This window comes from Microtus ochrogaster, chromosome 4, assembly GCF_000317375.1.
Source record: "Microtus ochrogaster isolate Prairie Vole_2 chromosome 4, MicOch1.0, whole genome shotgun sequence".
Classification (NCBI taxonomy): domain Eukaryota; kingdom Metazoa; phylum Chordata; class Mammalia; order Rodentia; family Cricetidae; genus Microtus; species Microtus ochrogaster.
In genome coordinates, this window is record NC_022011.1 from 92,519,441 (window position 1) to 92,540,094 (window position 20,654).

General features: G+C 48.6%; 1 protein-coding gene across 1 annotated transcript in view; it reads right to left on the reverse strand.

Moving 5' to 3' along the window:
* P2rx3 (purinergic receptor P2X 3) overlaps nt 1-20,654 on the reverse strand; it is a 37,610-nt gene that overhangs the window by 10,987 nt on the left and 5,969 nt on the right. Inside the window, exons 2-8 of the mRNA XM_005346685.2 lie at nt 17,531-17,666; nt 17,110-17,181; nt 16,838-16,901; nt 16,014-16,107; nt 15,714-15,791; nt 14,878-15,019; nt 14,312-14,448 (exon numbers count right to left, since the gene is read on the reverse strand). Coding sequence (XP_005346742.1) covers nt 14,312-14,448; nt 14,878-15,019; nt 15,714-15,791; nt 16,014-16,107; nt 16,838-16,901; nt 17,110-17,181; nt 17,531-17,666 — 723 coding nt within the window. The remainder of the gene's footprint in view (nt 1-14,311; nt 14,449-14,877; nt 15,020-15,713; nt 15,792-16,013; nt 16,108-16,837; nt 16,902-17,109; nt 17,182-17,530; nt 17,667-20,654) is intronic.

Below are 20,654 nucleotides of genomic sequence, written 5' to 3' on the forward strand. Positions count from 1 at the left end.
TCCCCTCTACTCTGACCCTTCTCCAGATGTGTCCCCTCTACTGTGACCCATCTCCAGATGTGTCCCCTCTACTCTGACCCTTCTCCAGATGTGTCTCCTCTACTCTGACTCAGAATCACAAGTCAAAACGAGCCCCTTTCTTTGTCCATACCCAGCTATGGTATTGCTATTAGTAACAGAAAATGGGACAGGGCAGCCAGAATTCTAGATTGTTCTCCCGCTCCCTGATTTATCTCAGGTCCTGACTCTGGGCAGTACTTCTGCAGCTAGGAGGATCTCTTCCACTTTCTGGTGTCTGGATCCCTGGTGTCACGAACTGGGTTGCACAGGAAGCCCAGGAGAGCTGCTCAGAGTGGGAAGAAGGGACCCCTCCACCTGGAAAGGGGAAGGCTGGCCTCTGTAGATCCCCATTCTCATCCCTCTAGTTTTGAACTTCTTGGCTGGGAAGTGGGCTTGGTGATAAGAACACTGCCACTCGACACCCTGGCCTGGAGTTCAGGCCCTGCTAACATGAGCCACAACACACGTCCTCCCCACCCCAGCACATGCCTGCCTTCCCGTGAGTCCCGGACATGCTCCACATACAGACCCTGGAGCTTTGGCTCACGCTGTACCCCTTTCCTCCCTCTCCACTCCGTGAATACCTTATCTATCCATTAGGGCCCAGGCTCAGACAACCTCTCACTTTTTCAGTGGTCAGTAAAGGCTTAGAACGCTCACTGGGTGCTGGGCACTGGGCTAGGCACCACAGACACGCTGATAAGCTCTACTGTTGTTAGAGGGAGAGAAGTGTCCGTCACAAAACCCAAAACGGGGCACAGAGAAGCCTGGGAAGCTGAGGCACACCAGCTGAAGAGCACAGGGTCGCCGAAGACTTTGGGCCTAGGCTCGATTTCAGGCAAAGCTCGGGGTGATAACACTGAGCTTGGTGGGCTGGGCGAGAGGAGGAGGCGGCAGTCCTGGTTAAGAGAGCAACAGGCTCTTTCGTGGAAAGGACATGGTGCTTTGGAGAAGCTGAGCGTGTGGCTGGACTGGAAGGTAGGGATGGACCGAGGTGCCTGTGGCTTGATCCGCCTGCTCTGGCTAGGTCATCATAGCGAGGGGCTGAGCAAACACTTACTGGAACAGCAAATGAATTTCTCAATTCTTAACCCCTCAAAGACTGAGTTTCTCAATGCCAGCCCCTGGGCATCCTTCTGCTGGCCAGGCTTCTCCAGATTCTCCCAGTTTGGCAGATGGAACTTGAATGGTGGTAACAACAGGCTGTTTTCTCTCTCAGACAGAAAACATTTAGATCCGGCAGCTGGCTAGGTGGGAAGGTAGGTGCCACTGGTGGGGGACGTGTTGGGAGGAGAGAGGACATAACACATGTGGGGTACTTACACAAGCTCAGCCCGCTGGGAGGCTTCACACTCAGGACTGCCTCTGATAGCCCTAGGTGGCATAGGGACTTAGACCTGGGACAGTCCTGGGGTCTGAACCCTTGCTTTGCTACTTGAAGTACTTAATACACCCTTGGAAACTCTACATCCCCCCCACACACACACACACATATCACTTCCCTGTCTGTAAGGTGGAGACATCAGCATCTGGTGGCTGAGGGGATTAACTAGTAGATGCGGGAGGGAGGGGAATACTTAGGGAGAGCCAGGAGAGGAAGAAGGGAGAAATAACACTAAGGATGTTTTTAAAAGCTATAGGAAAGCACATTGCTTTAGAAGCTTACTTAAAAATACATACATAACACATATATGTATGTGATAAATGGAGTGATAATGCTTCCCACAAAAGCTATAGACTATCTAATAAAAACCCCAGTGCCTGGCATAAGAAACTCCCTTTGAGTCCAAGAGGCTACTGCCATTGTACTTGGCATCTTCTAGAACATGAAAGTAAGACCCTAGTGCACTCTGAACACAGGACTTGGAAGAATGAAGCTAGGAGCGACCCAGAGCCTCCTTCCTGAGAACTGTGGCTCTCATAGTATCTGGAGGAGCAACACAACATGCCAAAAGAGAAAGGCCATCAACAGTTCTACCCGCTGTAAAGCACATGAACCACAATGACATCATGGCAAGGTATCCCTAAAGGTGAAATAGTGGTGGACAACAACTGTCTGTCTGGACTTAAGGCTTGCTGAACAGGAAGGAAATCATGCCTCATGCTGTAAGCCTAGCTAACCACGCAGAGCTAGTGAGGTCACAGATTTCAGAGGAGAACCGACCACAGCCACTTTTCTAAGCCAGGGTATTTCCTCACTGTATTCTAAACACCAGTCCTGACATCTACAGGTAAGTGTGGTTCTCATCTCTCATCTCGGGAGTTTCTTTTCACAGCAATAGAGACCATTACAGAGAGCCACAGCTAGTCAAAATAGAAAGAACAGCTCACTGTGGGTGCCTGTCTCCAATTGATGCAGCTACGACACAACCCTTATATATATCTAGGGCTCAGAGGACAGCATGGAAGAGGGGGCTGGAGAGACACTGAGAGTCAGAGGACCAGGACTCCTGCCTGAGATAGTTCTCTAGACACGGAAGCTGTATGCATGGAATCACAATGCGGTTGACTACACAAGACCTGCATAACGACACCAGCTGATGTGCCAGTGTCAGTGAGGAAATTTTACAAGGCCTTTCCACTAGGATAAAGCATTACAGGTCGTTAAATCGCTGCTGAGAGACAACCAATTTCCCCAGGAGTTAGTTCCCTGATATGTTGTTCAATCCTAAGTGGCCATCCTTAAACACATGTATGTATGAGCAACATAAAATTGATTCAGTAGGCTGTGTGTGTGTGTGTGTGTGTGTGTGTGTGTGTGTGTGTAGCCTGTTTATCTTCACTTCCTTTTTTTTGGTTTGATTATTTTTGAAACGGAGTCTCGCTGTGTGGCTTGGCTGGCCTGGAACTCTCAGTAGACTGGGATGGTTGTGGCACTCTTCCTGCCTCTGTTCCCTGAGAGCTGAGATTACAAGGTGTATACCAACACCCCAGACTCTGTGATTTTACAAGCCACAGAAAACCAGAAATGCTATCAGGTTAGGGACATGGTTGAGATCCTAACTCAGGCTGTTCAAACCCAAGGTCTACGGCTTCTCTAAGACAGAAACTAAAAGGGAGCAATAGCAAAATTACAGTCATGAAGTAGCAAATAAATAATTTTATGGTTTAGGGTCACCCGAACATAAGGTACTGTATTAAAGGGTTGCAGCATTAAGAAGGTTGAGGGCCACTGAGCAGAGCGACTCTCTCTTCTCTGGGGTCTGCTGTCTTGCTCTCTGGCTTCTGGAGATGTGGTTGATGGGAGGTACTGGCTGGGCATCAGAAGGCAAGCAAGAGGAAAAGGTGGGTATTTACTCTGCCTACTGCTTTCAAGCCCTGTCTTGCTTTTCTTAGTGGCTATGTCTGTTTGTGATGGCTGCTCCTGCCCGGAATCCTGGTCTAAACCACGTGCCCATTCCTCCCTGCAAATCTAGAGTAGCGATGGCTGTCTGTATTACCCCCTGTCTGCTGCAGCTCCCATGTTGGTGCCTTGGCTGTACACTTCTTCCCAAGTCTTGGCTCAATGTGCTTTCTTACTGAGACCTCCACAGAGATAGCTGTTCCATGAGCAGACAGGACAGCCCGACAATGGACCGAATTGAGCCGTTTTGAGGCCTGCCAGTACGGCGAGGCTTCACGCGTGTTCCCTTATGCCATCAGCGGGAACGGATAAAGGATGAGTAAGTACGAACACCAATTGCTGTAATAAATCATTTGTCAGATGTGCTTCTGTGGGGCAGGACTGAAGCTCTGTCCCAGCGTGGCAGGGCTATAAATAACAGTGCACACTTCAGCAGCCCCAGCTCTCAAAGCCATCCCTGGTCCCAACCCTATGTGTGTTAATTTAGGCTGTCAGAGTTCAAAAGGCTTTATAGCCCATTTTATAGAAAAGGAAACAGGCCCACAGAGGCTCTGAGAATTGCTTTCAGTCGCACCAAGTGTCCCTGATTTGTATCCACTCCCTGGACTCTAACTACCTCCCCTTTGTTTCATGATAATGGTGAGGAGAACTGTTATTAGGACAGGGTCTCACTATGTAGCCTAACCTGCCCTGGTTGACCTGGAGCTCACTATGTAGACCAAGATGACGTCTAGTTCATTGAGTTATGAATGCCTCTGGATCCTACAAGTTAGGTTTAAAGGCAGATTGATTCTTTTTGTTTTTCTTCTGTAGGCAAACCTGGCCTCAAACTCAGTATGTAGCTGAGAATGTGCTGTGGGATGTCTTTCTGTATGCATTTACTATGTTACAATGAAAACCTCAATTTTTAATTAGCCAGAAGAGGGGAAATGCTGTGGGATGTCTTTCTGTATGCTATGATATGTGTTGCTCTCATTGGTTGATAAATAAAGCTGCTTTGGCCTATGGCAAGGCAGGATAGAGTCAGGCAGGAAATCCAAGCAGAGATACAGGAGAAGAGCAGAATTTAAATGTAAGCGTTAGCTAATAATAAGCCTTAGTCATGGGCTAAGCATCTGTAAGTAATATTAAGTAAGTAATATTGGAAGCTGGTGGGCAGGAGAGAAACTCTAATTACAAAAATGACCTTGAATTTAGGATCTTCCCCTCTACCTCCCAAGTGATTACAGGTGTGCACCAGCATGCCTGGTTTTATACTGTGTTGGGCATCAGAAAACAGGGCTTTATGTATACTAAGCAATCTACAACTGAGTTACATACTCAGTTTCATCTTAATTATTCCTAGTCATCCTTCAGTAGTTCCAAGAGGTTGATTCTAGGAGCCTTGTAGATACCAAGACCCATTTTTATAAGGCTCAAGCCCCTTATATAAAACAGCATGGTATTTGTCTAAACTGTGCACACTGTCCTGTGTGTGTCATATCCTCCCTACATAACTTATAAGGCTCACCAGAGTGTGTATTCTGTGCAAACAGTGGTCATGCTCTATTGTTTAGGGTATAAGAAGGAAACAAAGCCTGCTCTTCTTTGGGGCAGGTATAATTACTTCCTCAAATATCTCTGATCTATGTTTGGTAGCATCCACAGATGTAGAACCCACAGCTAAGGAGAGCTGCCTGCATTTTTCAGTATAAACAGTTTTTCTATTTGGGTTTAGGTTTATCATTCCCTTGATCACAGGAACTGGCCTCATTCCACTCCCCGTCAGCCCTGCAGCTCATCATGTGAGAGAACCAGCAGCTGAAAGAGACCTTCAAAGCCATCGCCTCATTATCTGCAAGAGTTTTCACTCTTGAGGCCTCAACACTCCTGTGCAGGAAGCATGCAGCCAAGTTTAAGCTTTGAGTAGTGCCAACCATTACAAGGGCTTCCCCATGCTGAGCTGACACTCAAGAACGCTTGCTGAATGGAGAAGCGTTTTTTATCACCGAGCACAAATCCCTTGGAAGCACTCATATATGTTTAGAAATGATTTGTCCTCCCATAGAGTAGTGGAAACTCCTTCCTAAACCAGGACCCAAAACTGTTAAACCAGCAGGAAAAACAGCAACAAACGTGCAGGATCCGGGTTGACTTGGGAGGGAAATTTTGGGTCTGGGATTTGGGTTTCTCTGTGAAGGAGGTGCTGTTCTCAGCAAAGCTTTGCCTGCTGGGAAGTAATTTTGCCAGCTGAAATATACTTTTACAGTTGATTCTGTACAGATAGGAAAATATTGCCTGGCAGTCTCTTTGCATCTGGGACGGGGGCCACATCTTTAGAGCCTGCTTGGACTCCTCCCCTGAGAGACAGGCCCAAAGCCAAGCTTATTTATTTAGGGTCTATGGACCTGATAAACTGCAAAAGCAGCCATTTAAAAAGTTGCCTGTTGTTGATGTTTAAGAACATATCCCGAGCTGACCGTGGTAGTCTGCACCTGTCATGCAGCCCTAGGAGAGGCAGAGGGTTGCTGTGAGGTAGCAGCTAGCCTGGCTTGCATAATGAGCTGCAGGCCAGCCTGGGCCACAGGGAGAGGCAGGGGCAGGGGACAACCGTACTGGTCCTATAGTTAACTAGCAGCCGCAAGTGCAGGCTGTGGGGCCAGGCTGCCAGTCTCTGAGCGTCTTCCCTGGCACTATATAAGGGTATGTGGCTTTGCCCAGGTAAACGGGACCACCCAAGGCCCAGAGTTTCTCAGAGGTGAAGAGATCACCCCTTTGGCTCTTTGGTCAGCACTCAACAAGTTTTAGATGATATTTTCTATTAGTAACATTGGTTTCTGTGCTGACAGGCTGGACATGGATGTTAGAAAGGGCTATATGCACCCGGGACCACTGGTCCTCCCATGACATGGCAAGAGAGAGAGGGGAGGAGAGAGGACCATGGGAACATGAAAACACCCCACGGAGAGGCCTTCCCAATAATGGTTTTCTGTGGAAATGACTGAAGTAGCTGCCTTTGAAACCCAGTCTCTGCGGCGTCTGAAAGCAGGGAAGGAAATCCAGATTGCAGGGAGAGAGGTGAAAGCCAGGGCCCACTTCAGCTCTGTCTGTCAGCTGGCCTGGGAGCTTGGTGAGCTGTGTGCTGTGAGATGGGAGGGGAACCAGCCAGATCCTGAGCTTCAGGAAAGCTGCCGCGGGTGATTTTCCAACACAGAAAGCCTGCTGGAAATACCTAGCACACGAGGAGTATCTAGCAGATGAACAAGTGCCCCCTCCCTTTTTTTTTGGTCCTAGACACCAAGAGAGGAAATCCCAAACTGTGTTGTCTTTTAGTAGCAATGCTGTCTTAGGAACTCTGAGAGTGAAACTGAGAAATCAGACATCATTAAAAGTGCTTCTGTTCCCTTCTCCCCAGCTGTCAGCACTGGGTATGTCCCTATGGCTCCTGTATTTGTGTGTTGTTGGGCCAGTCACATAATGGTTGAGGGTATGCCAGAAGAAATGAACACAGACCAGGCTTCTGGCTTTGAGGCTCAATGAAGTCGGGCCATTTCTGAGTGGGTGGGTGTGATGGTCTGTCAATGAGGTCAAAGAGCCAAGCGTGAGGGAGCTTCACAGATTCAACATTAAGGGCTTCTTTAAAAAGTAAAGATTTATTATCCTTTTATATATACATTGGGGTTTGGTCTGCATGGATGTCTGTGTTAGGGTGTCAGATCCCCTGGAACTGGAGCTACAGACAGCTGTGAACTGCCATGCAGATAATGGGAACTGAATCCAGGTTCTTTGAATGAGTAGCCGGTTCTCTTAACCACTGAGTCATCTCTCCAGATGAGAACCAGAGGGGAGTTTTTGAGGTCTTCAAAGACCAGGAATTTTAGGTTGCACGTGTATAACTGACTGGAAGGACGACCCTCCCGCCCCGGCTGCCATCTATGATGTTAACTTCTGTGAGGAGGCAGGACTGAGAGAAAAGGAGCCCATGTTGCTGCTCTGTGTAGCTCTTGTAGACAGTATCCCTTAGAGGCATGCTAGGGACTGAACCCAGGGCCGTGCACACGCTAGGAAAGGGCTCCACCACTGCGCTATATCCCTAGCCTAAAAAAAAAAAACGTATTTTAATAAAACTTATATTTGTAGATAAAATAGCCTCTAAGAACAAAAGCAGCAAAACGCCAGCAAAATTGCTCATGGCTGGGAGTACACAGTCTTTTATTGGGCAATGGTTCACGCTTTCACCAGGGTTCAGAGACCTCCACAAGGCAGCAGAGGGACTTTGACTGGACCTCACATGTGCCCTCTGACCCTAGCTTCTCCCTGCCTCAGTGGGCTGCTTTGCCTCTGTTCTGGCTGCTGGGGCTTCACTGTCCATGCATGCCCACGGCTCTAGCTCTAGCCCCTTTCCACAGGCCCTGTAGTTCCCTGCATCCTGCCCACATTTTCAAAGCAGTATCTTTATTAAGCTCTCCTCAAAATACCTAATTTGGGTCTGTCATTTGCTTCCTGCTGAGGCCCGCATAGATACGGTGTTATAAATCTGCCATTATCATCAATGCCTACACACACACACACATACACATACACACACACACACGCATACATATACACACACAAACACACATAATACATACATATACACACATACACACATGCACGCATGCACATACATACACACATGCATACACATACACACACGTACACACATACACACATGCATTGTACACATACACAGACTTGCTCTCTCTTGGCTTGTAACATTTAATCACTAACAAACATGTGTGCCTCACAAACTCACCATACAGTACGACAATTAGCCCAATTCAAAATACTGAGCTGAATTTTCAGAGGGAATTGAGGCAAATTAAGGGTATATACCTGGGCTGCAAGGTCCCACCCCATTCCTGTCTAAGCTACAGGATGCTACCTCCTGCTTCTGGGGGGTCCTTTGTCTATAGACTGTTGAGCTGTTAGTTCTTATGTTTAGACATGGTGGCGACACTTTGTCTACCACACACCCAGACAACCCTATCAACTGTACTCTATATGCTCGGAAAAAAGCTCCAAAAACAAACAAACAAAAAAAAAAACACTAGGAGATCCTTAGAATAGTTAACTATGCAGAATAGACAAATCTAGGTATAAAAACCAAACATTCTTCTGACCAAACTGCAGGTGGAGAAAGAACAAAAGCCTTTAGAGATCACACAAAAATTAATTTTAGATGGAGAGAACCAAGTCCACTAGGTAAGAACTGAAGGGAGATGTACCCAGGCCACTTTTCCAGTAACTGGACCTGACTCATGACCAACAGGCCACTTTATGAAGTATCCTCTTGCTTGGGGTTGTGACTTAGGAAAGCAGATGCCAGTGGCTTGGACAGAATAACCTCTATGGCTACACTAAGATGCTCTCATGGTCTTAGACTAATCACCTCCCCTTCAGAGCATTTGTTTCCCCTCCGTAAAGGGACAGTGTTGTCTAGATGTGCTCATGGGATCTTTAACACCTAGACCATCTCAAAATCAATGATTCTGCAGGCAAAGAGCTGCGCAGAGTGGGGAGGTGGGGGCAGAGAAATGAGCTGCAGAAGTAATTAGCGATGGAAGTGCAGGTCTCCAGCTGCCCCTGGGTATCAGATGTGCAGCGAAAAGCAAGGCCAATCTTGTCTGAATAATTCCACTCTCTCCAGAGCAGACAGCAACAATAAAGTGGGGAGAAATCTGGCTTCTGTTGGAGGGGAGACGGATGAACTTGATTGGGAGGCAAAAGGCTAGACTGTGGATTGGGCCGCCCGCATCTGCTAGCATTTTCACTCCCTGGGAGCCCGGGTTCTTTGTTTTTCAGCACGGTGGAAAGAATCGAACACCTATGCATGCTTTACTGAGGATTCAAGAGTGTGAATGCCGCAGCTTTCCTGGCTGTGGCAGGCATCACTAAGAATATTTACCCACATCCGGGTCCCTGCAGCGAGCCTGCCTTTTCTCGTTAGGACTGGAGGGATTGTAGCGTCTACCCTCTAGAATGGGTGAGGAGCAATCAGACACACAGCACGCTATGCACGTGGCTATATGAGTGCCTGTCCTACTGCTAAGTGGCTTTGTGAGGTTCAAACATCAGCTTCAAATCACCTTGTCGTGGAAACCATGGCGAGTGCCCTCTCCTTATCTGAGTGGTCGGAATGGCGATTCTCCCTGCCACAGCAGCAGCTTGGCCTTGAGTGTCAGTGTGTCTACCGCTGTCTGAGAGTGGCGGTGGGGAACCGGGTGGAGAGAAGAGATAGAACTGTGCCCTGCTTGGTAAGGATGCCAGATGTCTCCCAAAGGCAGTTTTCTTTGGCTCTCTGAAGACTTTACCTGGGTTCAGCTGGGTAGCTTTGCCTGCCCTATACTTCCGGTTCTGTTACAAAGCAGGTTATTTGGGTTCCTCAGAGAAGCCTATGCCACTCAGGTGGCTCCCCTAGATCCCGATGATTACACTGGTGGAGTCCGGGGAGATCCTCTTCCCAGTCTTGTCCAAATAAATGATCTGAGCTATCTTCATTTTGAGGCGCGAACTCAAATAGCCCAGGCAGACCTTGAACTCCCTTCGTAGCCAACGACGACCTTGAACTGATCCTCCTGCTTCTGCCTCCTGAGTGCTGAGGTTACAAGCAAGTGCCTCCATTCCTGGTTTTAGGTTTTGTGTAACTTCTTGAGGTGGGGCTGGAGCCCCAGGCTTCTTGCGTGTTAGGACCACACTCCACAAACTGCGCTACATCCACACCCTCAACCAAAGCTTATGTTGAACTAAGTGTATCTCCGGTCCCATTGTGCCTAGCCAGGGCACAGCCACTGCATAATCAGCTGGAGCTATAGAACTCCAAAGCAGCTCTTCCTCAAATGAAAGGTATTGTTCCAAACTGCATGACAGCAGGAAGCGGGGTCTTCACAGCAGACCCCAACTTCACACAAGCGTTCTGTCACTGGAGTCATTTGGAGGACTGAAGGCTTCCTAATGGCCAAAGGGGAGTTATAATGTGAAAACTTGTATTTTAGATTGAGAATTTTATTAAAGTATATAACTATTTTAAGCCACCATACAAATATCCTTTGTATTGATCTCAGTGTGATGAACTAACTGAATAAATATGCCAATTTCTTCCAGTGAGCCAAACAGTATTTTTAACCTACTTTAAAATATGTGTTGTTTCCTAGGGTTTTTCAAACTCTGGAGTTGATTATGAAAGCAATTTCAATTTTTAAAAATTCTTCTTTCCAGAGAACATACATATATATTTTAAACTACCAAATGGAAAGCTTAATGGGAGAAGCCATTATTTTTTAAAGTTGCAAAGTAAGGTGAAAAGGAAAGAGGAGTATTGTGATGGTTAATAACGACTGTCAATCTGATCTGATTTAAAACACCCAGGGCACCAACTTATGGTCATGTTTGTGAGGACTTTTCCAAAGAGATTTAACAGAGGAGTGAAGACCAACCCTGAATGTAGACAGTACCATCACATCGGTTGGAGTGGCCACAAAGTGAAAAGGAGAAAGCAGGTGGAACCAGCATTTATCTCTCTCTGCTTCCTGGCTGAGCATGCAATGGGACCCGCCACCTCACACTCCTGCCACCAGGCCTTCTTGTCATTATGGATTATGCCCTCAAACCACAAGCTAAAGAAAATCCTTCCTTCCTCAATTGCTTTTGTTGGGTATTTTGCCACAGAAGCTAGAAAAGTAGTTAATGCAAGAAAGTGGTACCAGGAGCAGGGTTCCTGTTGCGATAAACATAATCACTTGGGTTTGCGTGCTTTTGGGATGAGTTTGCTAGAGGAATGCAAAGAATTTGGGGCTCCAGACTAAAGAAGCCCTAGAACGACATAGGAAGAGTAAAGGGCCACTGTGTGTCAGGGCCACTGTGTGTCAGGGCCACCGTGATAGCACAGCAGAAACAGCAGAAAAGCCTGGCGTGTGCAGTAGATGAGAACGCAGTAAGGCAGGTTTAAAGCAGAAGACAAAGCAGATGTGGAGAAGGCAGCTAGAGCTGCTGGAGAAATCAATGCCACTCAAGAGAAACTGGCACCCTAGGGCAGTAGGAAAGGTGAGGTCTTACTCACAGAGCACTTCAACTTGTGAAAATGCAAATTTGCTTGAAAAAGAGAAAGCCTACATTAAGCATGCTAATCACCAGAATCAGAGGGCCACATAAGAAAGCGTTTTCACAGGGTCTGCCTCCAAGGCACACAAAGGTTGCCATAACCATTGTCTGAGGGCTTATGCTACATCTTCATCTGGCAGCACAACTTGGCAGCATTTTCCATGAGGCACTGGTCCTGCAGGCATGGAGGAGTCACAGACGCTAAGTTCTAGAAGCTACTGAAGCCAGGCAGTGTGGAGCTGGGTCAGGTCAGACTTGCTGTAAGTAGGCCTTAAGAGGCCATGGCATGAAGCTGAGAAGGTGAAGCCTAAGTTGCAATAGAGACCCCAGGATATTGGAGATGCTAGTAATGAGGAATGTGTTCCAAGAACTGCATCATGAAGCAGAGCTGGCCTAGGAGAGAGTCTGTGTGTACGGTGGGCACCAGAACCAGAACTGCAGCCACCCAAGAAAACTGCAGCCCAGACAGTGCCATCAAGAGCCCCACATCCCAGACATGGAACTACAGGGTTTGGTGTTGACCCTGCTGTGATCCAGTCATATCTTGCCTGAGTCTTTGCTTGTTTATTTCCATCCTTCCTTTGTTGGAAGAATATCATGTTTTCTTCATGATATTGCATAAGAGAAGTGTACGACTTGAAGGCTTGATTTTTACAGGGACTCATATATAAGACATTTCCCAAATCTCACAGGAGAACATATTTAAACTTCTGAAATTTTAGAACTGTTGAGATATTGAGACTTTTAGAGATGAACTAGTATATTTTACATTACAAAATGAACAGGAGATAGGGATCAGGGAGGGATGCAATGGTATGATTTAAAAGTGATACGTTCGGGTGTCAAGCTGATGAAATGAAGACTTATGATAGTTAATCCTGATTATCAACTTGGCCAGACTTAGATTCACCTAGGAGACACACTTCTAGCCTTGTGTGATGGAGTGTTTAATTCAGGTGGGAAGACCCACTCGGATGTGGCAGATGTGGATGTGGCGGCTGAGTTTCAGATGAGTGCAGAGCAGGCAGTGGGTGGAGTATCTCTGTTTGCTGACGGAGGATGCCATCTGACTAGCCACTTTAGGCTCATGATGCCATGACTCCCCTCATGATGGACAGGACCCTCAAACTGTACCAAAACAAACCTTCCTGCTTTAAATTGCTTTCTTCTGGAATGTTTTCACAGGAGGAAAAAGACTAACTATATACAATGTAACATTACACTGAAGACTGCTACAACAAGGTGAAGCTTGAGTACCAATTCTTCACATCTGTAACAATGTATTCTACGTATTTTACCCCATCTCTGCAAATCCGTTTTCTTAAGTTTCTTTTTTCAAGCATATAATGTTGTGTACTTAATCAGGGTCCTTCCCGGAATTTGGGGATTTTCAGAAATTAAGGCAAGGACTGGGGAAATAGTTCATTTGGCATAAGTGCTGAGTGCATAGGCCCGGATATCTGAGTTCAAGTTCCCAGTACACATGTAAAAGCCAGATGCATGTCACAGGAATCTGTAATCGCGGAAGCAGAGACAGGGAAATCGCCACAAGTGCATAGGCCAGCTGTCCTGATATGTGGGAATGAATGAACAGGACCCTGCCTCAAACAAGGCAGAGAACATAGTTTGTAGAAAATTCAGAGTTTGTTCTCTGACCTCTGAATGTGTGCGTGTACACACATGTGTGTGCGTGCACACACACACACACACACACATGAGAGAGAGAGGGAGAGAGAGAGTGCAAAACTCTGCCCTTTGGGCGGCTAAGTATATTCTCCCAGCATTTCACAGATGGGGACCTAACAGGGAAGAGGCCAAGGACTTGTTCAAGGCCCCGCTGTTCCAATCAGTTCACCCTGGGCTTCCTCTCTTTCCCTTTTGCCTAGTGGGAAAACTCTCCCAAATAAAAGTCCTTCAGGCCCCACAGCTATTTGGAATACCAATTAGATGATATTTAAAAACCAGTTTTCCCCCAGAAGAGCATGAAAGAACTACTGATCACTATAGCTGCTGCTTGTGAATCACGGGATTTCCTGGTTTTAGAGAGAAATGTCAATTTCCCGTTTTGGAAGAAGAAACCGTGGCAGATATTGTGCTTACTTTGGGAGTCAGAGCCTCAGAAAATTCAGCCTCAGGGCAGGGAACGGGACTGGACAGGAACCAGGCACACCAGTGTGTGTGCAGGGCAGGGAACGGGACTGGACAGGAACCAGGAACACCAGCATGTGTGCAGGACAGGGAATGGGGCTGGACAGGAACCAGGCACACCAGCATGTGTGCAGGACAGGGAATGGGGCTGGACATGAACCAGGCACACCAGCGTGTGTGCAGGGCAGGGAATGGGGCTGGACAGGAACCAGGCACACCAGTGTGTGTTCAGGGCAGGGAATGGGGCTGGACAGGAACCAGGCACACCAGTGTGTGTGCAGGACAGGGAATGGGGCTGGACATGAACCAGGCACACCAATCAGTGTCAGGGACAGAGCTAAAAGCAAGTAAAAAAATGACAGAATCGAGTACTTCCAGAAACTTTGGCCAGCTGGTGTGACTACTGTCCTCAGCAGATCCCAGGCGGTTGGATTCCTTTTAATGGCGGGAATCCACACCTCACACCACAATTCAGGGATGGCCAGCGCTCAGGAAGTCCTCCCCAAGCTTGAACTGAAACCTGGTGGGGACCAGACGAGGGACATGAGGAGCTCCCTTCCCGATGTGCATTTCTGCTCGACAGGAACGTCTTTGGAGCTAGCTGCCTGAGGCTTCTGCCCCTGCTCAGCCAGGGAGGCTTACCTGAAGTTGTAGCCAGGGGAAACGCTGCTTTTCTCAGACACTCCGTCCAGCCGGGTGAAGGAATATTTGGGGATACACTGGTCCCAGGCCTTGTCCAGGTCACACACCCAGCCGATCTTAATTCCCAGAACGCCACCCTGAGGAAAGGGCCAGGGATGAGCTCTCCACTGTCCTCAATCAGGGCTGAGGGTTTGTGGAGAGGGATTTCTTTCTCTTCTCTACATGGGAGGTGGCAGTAGGGAGGGGGTGACCTTAGGGGAAGAGCCTTAGAGTCCCTGAGAGACAACATAGGGGAGAGAGAGCACTGTTGCAGATTGCTTTCCTGTGGCATGGTGCTTTCAAGAGACCGAATGCCTCTTCTGGGGAGAAATGGGAAATTGAGGCTTGGGGAAGTAGAGGCAAGATCTCTGGGGGAGAGAGGGACAGGATTTGGGGATCTGCATGTCTGGGGTGCTTCCACCAGGAGGCATTTACTGCTCAGCATCCCAGGGGTGATCCCTGAAGTCTATGGGAGCCCTGAGCTTTCTGGGTAAGCAGAGGGGCATGGACAAGAGACAGGTTCTTACCGTGCGGGCCAGCTTGGCAAAATCTTGCCCGGCAAACTTAACCACATCCCCTACCCTCAAGATAGGGCAGAATGGGGCCTTTTCAGGGTGGAAGCGGCATGTCTTTATGTCCTTGGCTGTCAGGTTGGGCAGGAGGTTTCCCCTGGGGAGGAAAGAGGAAAGAGATGAGGCCCAGAATTAAAGTAGAGATAGTTATGCCTAAGTTTTCTCCAGTCTTCTGGATGCTTCTGGCCCTCGACACCGAGGTGGGGACATCTTCTGCACCTCAGCCCCTCCCCGTCTACCTCCCTTCTTTCCCCGCATGGTTTTGTAACCCCCGTGTTCCATCTCATGGCAGGGATAGAAATGTCTGTGGCCAGGGTCTCCAACTACCAGGCTGGGCTCCTGGTGACCAGAGTCTCTCCTGATTGCTCTGTGCATCTCCGTGGTGCCTGGCAGGGTCCTTTGCACAAGGCTCACTGCCACTAGGTAGCTGCTGAATGTATGAGCCAATGTAGTGAGGGCAAACTAAGACAAAGCAAGCAAACAAACAAAACAAAAATAAAAAAAAACAAGCAAACCAACAGTCTCTATTGAGGGCTGTAGGTGGCAAGAAATAAAAGTGACAGATACTTCACACCCCAACTGCAGGAGGCCTCCGTGTCCACAGCCGGGCCATGCTGTCTTTTCTCTGCTGAGAGAGACTCCCTATGTGGGTTCAGAGCTCCAGAGCAGGGACACAGGCAGAGAAACTGGCTATGTGGCATTTGGGATAGGAGCTCCAGGGAGTTGAGTAGATGGAGAGAAAGAGGGGGGCCTCTGTGGTAGGCTAAATGAGGGGGGAATTGGAGACTCACTTCTCGAAGTTGAAGAGAGGGAAACGGATGCTGTTCTTGATGAAAATGGTGAAGTTCTCCGCTTCCATCATGATAGGCCTGTGGGCGAGAAGGGGCGATTCAGCTCTTGGGAGAAGGGAGACAGGGGCTTTTCTCGGGAATATTCCTTTGTGGGTGCCTCTGGAAAGGAGACATAGACCAAGGGCCTATGGGAGCAAGGGTGAGAGGCAGAGGCAGGGCAGGGCAATGACACCCTAAGATAACATTCCCACTGGGATCATGCAAAGCCCTCCCTATGCTTGGGGATGCTCAGAGCCTTACATCTCCACGGTGTCCACTTCGGTGGGGCACCAGCCCTGGATCTCACAGGTCCGGAGAACAGAGCTGTAGTTCACACAGCGGCCAGTGAGGATCCCTGGAGGGTGGAGCTTCATGTTGAGGTGGCTTCCTGACCCTTGCCACTCCCACCCCCACCCCGTCCTCACCAGGGCTCCAGCAGGTGAGCAAGGCAAGCCAATGCATGTGTCCCCAACACCCCAGGACTCTTCTTCCTTGCCTCTGAGTCTGAGCATCCCTTCTTCCTAGAATACCCTTCATGAAGCTCCCTCCATCTTGCCGAATCTTCCCCCAACTTCAGGTCACCTCCAGGAGGGCTTTGGAGCCACCTCTCAGAACCATCCTTGTTCCCTCCCCTGGGCTCTCTGTATTTTTTTAAAATATTTATTTATTATGTATGCAATATTTTGTCTGTGTATGTGCCTGAAGGCCAGGAGAGGGCGCCAGACCTCCTTACAGATGGTTGTGAGCCACCATGTGGTTGCTGGGAATTGAACTCAGGACCTTTGGAAGAGCAGGCAGTGCTCTTAACTGCTGAGCCATCTCTCCAGCCCCTGTATTTTTTTTTTAAATACTACCTGCTACTCTACGCTGCCACTAAAAACCTAGACTGAACTCTTGGGGCAGGAACCATGTACCTCCACGGCCCTGACTGCACCCAGAAAACTTCTTGTAACACTGACAGAATTCCATAGAAAAGGCTTGCCCCCTTTCCTGACTTGGGCTTATCCCCATGGAGAGTTCACTGCATTTTAGAGTCCCATGAAGGCTTGGGGTTGGGGTGGGATAGAGGAAAGGGCTGCACTCACCTCCACCCGGGAAGCGCTCAGGCCCACACTGGCTGTCAGACACACAGCGGTACTTCTCCTCATTCTGTGGAGAGACAGGGTCACACGTGTATGAAGGACCCTCCCTTGGCCCTGGGTCAGCCATTCATTCCCATTGCCTCCCCCAGGTTCCCACAGCTGTGGCTTCTGGTGGGTGGCAGGTCCAGTCACAGCTCCGAGGCTAGACCAGGGGCCTCAGTTCATACCCCCTGCCTTGCTTCTGCCGGTACGCTTCTGTGACCTCTTCCACTCACCTCTGGACAGAATCCTTGCATTTGATTTTCAGTGACGATCATCTTGGTGATGATGACAAAGACAGAGGTGCCCTTGGGAGGAGAAGGGAGAGGAAAAAAGCCCCGTCCCAATCTGCAGGGCAGGAAGTGATTTCTGCTGCTCTACAGAAGAGGAAGCCTCAGTCTGCCTGTGATTTGGCCAAGGTGGCAGAGCTAACAAGAGGCACAGCTGGCATTCAAACAAACTTTTCCTAACCACCTGGTGTCCCCTCTTGCTCTCCTTCTGATCGCTCTCCATGAAAGAACAGATGTCACAGGGCCTGGGGGGAGGGTTGGGGGAGTCCGGCTTCTTTATGTCCAATCCCCCCAGCAGTGCTGTAGCTTCTGTCCCCATGCTCCCCAGACGTGGGCATGCACGTGTCCCTAGGGTAGGGCACCGTACCTGGGGTGGGGTCACATAATCTGAGACATCCATGACTCTGTTGGCATAGCGTCCGAAGCCTTTCACCTTGGTCACTACTGAGGACTCAATGGCGGTGTCCCGCACTTGGTAGGCCTTCTCGTGCAAGAAAACCCACCTGCAGCAGAGAATGGGGATAGGGAAAGAGCCCACAGGCTCATGAGATGGGGTGGGGAATCCTCCTTCCTGCCAACATTAGAGTTTAGGGGTATGCTTGGCAGGGTCATGCGTTGGGATGAGAAACAGGGACGAGTTCTTGGTTAGTTAGCAAGTCTTCATAACCACCTCTGGGGAGCACGTCTGGGCTTCTTCTAATTGTTCTCCTATGAAAACTCTTATTATTCCAACATGTACCATATGGTGTACAGCGTGTGCATGTCTGGAGGTCAGAAGTTTGGTGTGGCATCCCTTCTCCTACAGAAGTTGATATTGTTTTTTTTTTTTTTCTTTTTGAAACAGAGTCTCACTCTAGTCTGGCCCTGCCTGGACTAGAATTCATTTTGTAGACCATGCTGGCCTTGAACTCACAGAGATGCACCTGTCTCTACCTCCTAAGTGCTAGGATTAAAGGAGTGCGCCACTGTGCCTGAAATCAGAAGTTGATACCGAGACAGACGTTTGGGTATCACCTCTGTTGCTGTCCACCTTATCTTCTTGGAAACAAGGCCTCGCTGAACCTGGTACTCGGTGACTGGGTAGGCTGGCTAGCCGTGAGCCCTCTATCTACCTGTCAACCTATCAGCACTGGATTACCAGTATGCGCCGCCATGCCTGGCACAGCTTTTCTTAAAGACCGCACCAGGGACTCTAGAATGCTAGGAAATTGCTCTACTAATGATGAGTTACAGTCCCAGCCTATTTGTGACTGACACGTAGAAAACATGGAGCTATGTTTGACTCCTTAGGAGGAAGTTCCACCCCTTGTAGGCTACATGCATGGCCAAAAGTAAGTACTGATGATAACAAGGTCTCCCCTCTAGCAGGCACCAAGGAGAGCGGAGACAGAGGTCCCCAGCTGCAAACCCTGAGCAGCCCAAGCTTTATTTATGGTTGTTCCCTGTGTGTCAGGAACACAGCAGACATTCAAGAAAGAAAACAATGAAAGGTCCTTGGAACGGGCTTCATGGCAGTCTTCACCCGGCCAACACAGGCTAGGAAATTAGGAGGAGGTGGGGGTGTGGACAGTGGTGGTGCCTCTGCCTGGGCGGCAAACACCACTGGGGAAATGGGGACACTAATCTTATTCCTTGCATTGTGCTTCCACCTAGTGGTCATTACCTGTCTTCCCATAGTTTAAAGACGTCATGTGACCTTCCTTCTGTCTCACCTGCTTCTGTGGACCTTCCCAGACCAGTCTGAGAGACTCAGACTGCTGACTCCACCCACCTGTGAAGGCCCGCCTGCCCGTGTGAAAAAAAAAACCACCACAGCTCTCAGGGTGCAAGGCATCCAGTCCCTATACCTGTCCCAGCCTGACACCGGGCCTGGTGACACACTGGAAGGTCAATGCAGTTACTGTCTTTATTCTGTAGGTGAGAAAAACCTATCAAACAGGTTTGGGAAAATTTACACACTATACAACAAACCAATGATTCGCTAAATTTTGGTAACCTTATCATCATCATAATCATCATTAGTACCACTGTTATGGCTGTTGTGTTGCGGTGCTAAGGATGGAACCTGGGGCCGTACAGGTACTCTATCACTGAGATACACTCCTAAGCCTGCTGGCCTTTACTTGACAACAGAAGCTGTTTGGGAGAGAGAACTTAGGACAGTTGGCCGAATCAAGCAGAATACTTAGGAAGGCTGGGTTAACATCGTTATCTGCCTCTACCAAACATTGGGAAGGCACATCAGGAGATGACAGGAGGAGTCTGGGACAGTTTAGCTCAGAGAATGCGGTGGGCACCCCTAGGGCAGCTGCAGAGGCAGTGGTGTGAGCATCCCTGGGGCAGCTGCAGAGGTATACAACCCTGCAGAGGGTTAGGCAGGCATGAGGCATTTGGAAGGGGTTAGCGAGTGTCCATCCCAGGAATTCCTGCCATTAGATTGGCTATGAACTGCTGTTTCAGGAGGTTATGGACACCACAAGGTTGGCAAGACTGGGGAGCTTGCTTTTCCATGTTTTGTGTAAGCTGAGGAGATATTTTTCTTGGGTGGAGGGTGGACTGTATGACCTTGAGGTTCCTATACTGTTAGAAGATTGAGAAGGAAGCAGCGTTTAGGTCACTAAGGGAGGTAGAGTCACTTGTAGGATAGATACACTGTTGTTTACAGCAAGCATGGGCTGGTCTTTGTGAGGTCTCTCCATTTAGTGAGTCCAGTACCATCCCTATGATGGAGCTTTACTTACTGAAGCGCTCTCTCTCTCTCTCTCTCTCTCTCTCTCTCTCTCTCTCTCTCTCTCTCTCTCTCTCTCTGTGTGTGTGTGTGACAGGAAGAAGGGATTTGTATGAGTGCAGGCATGTGTGTGTGTGCGCGTGTGTGTGTCTGTGTGCGTGTGTGTGTGCGTGTGCGAGTGTGTGTGAGTGTGTGTGTGTGTGTGTGCATGAGTGTGTCTATGCGTGAAGTTCTGAGGATCAAACCCAAGGCTTCGCAAACAATAGGCAAGCATTCTACAAAAAAGCTACATCCCCAATCCTTTCTAGGGTTTATTTTTTTAATTAATTAATTAATTCATTTTGCATCCCAACTACAGTTCCCCCTCCTTCCAGTCCCTCCAACTGCCCTCTGCTCACTCCCATTCACTCCTGCGCTTTTATCCAGAGAGGGCAGGCCTCCCACGGATATCAACAAAACATGGCTTAGCAAGTTGTTATAAGACTGAGTACCTTGCCTTGTGTTAAGGCTGGACAAGAAGGCCGAGTATGAGGAACAGGGCCCCAAAAGTTAGCCAAAGAGTCAGAGACAGTCCTTTTCCCACTGCTAGGAGTCCCATAAGAAGACCAAGCTACACAACTGTCACATATATGCAGGGGGCCTAGGTCAGTCCCCTGCAGGGTTTCTCATCTTCAATGTACATTTGTTTTTATTTAGTGTGTTAGTTAGGGTTTATATTGCTGGGACAAAACACCATGACCAAAAGGCAAGTTGAACAGGAAAG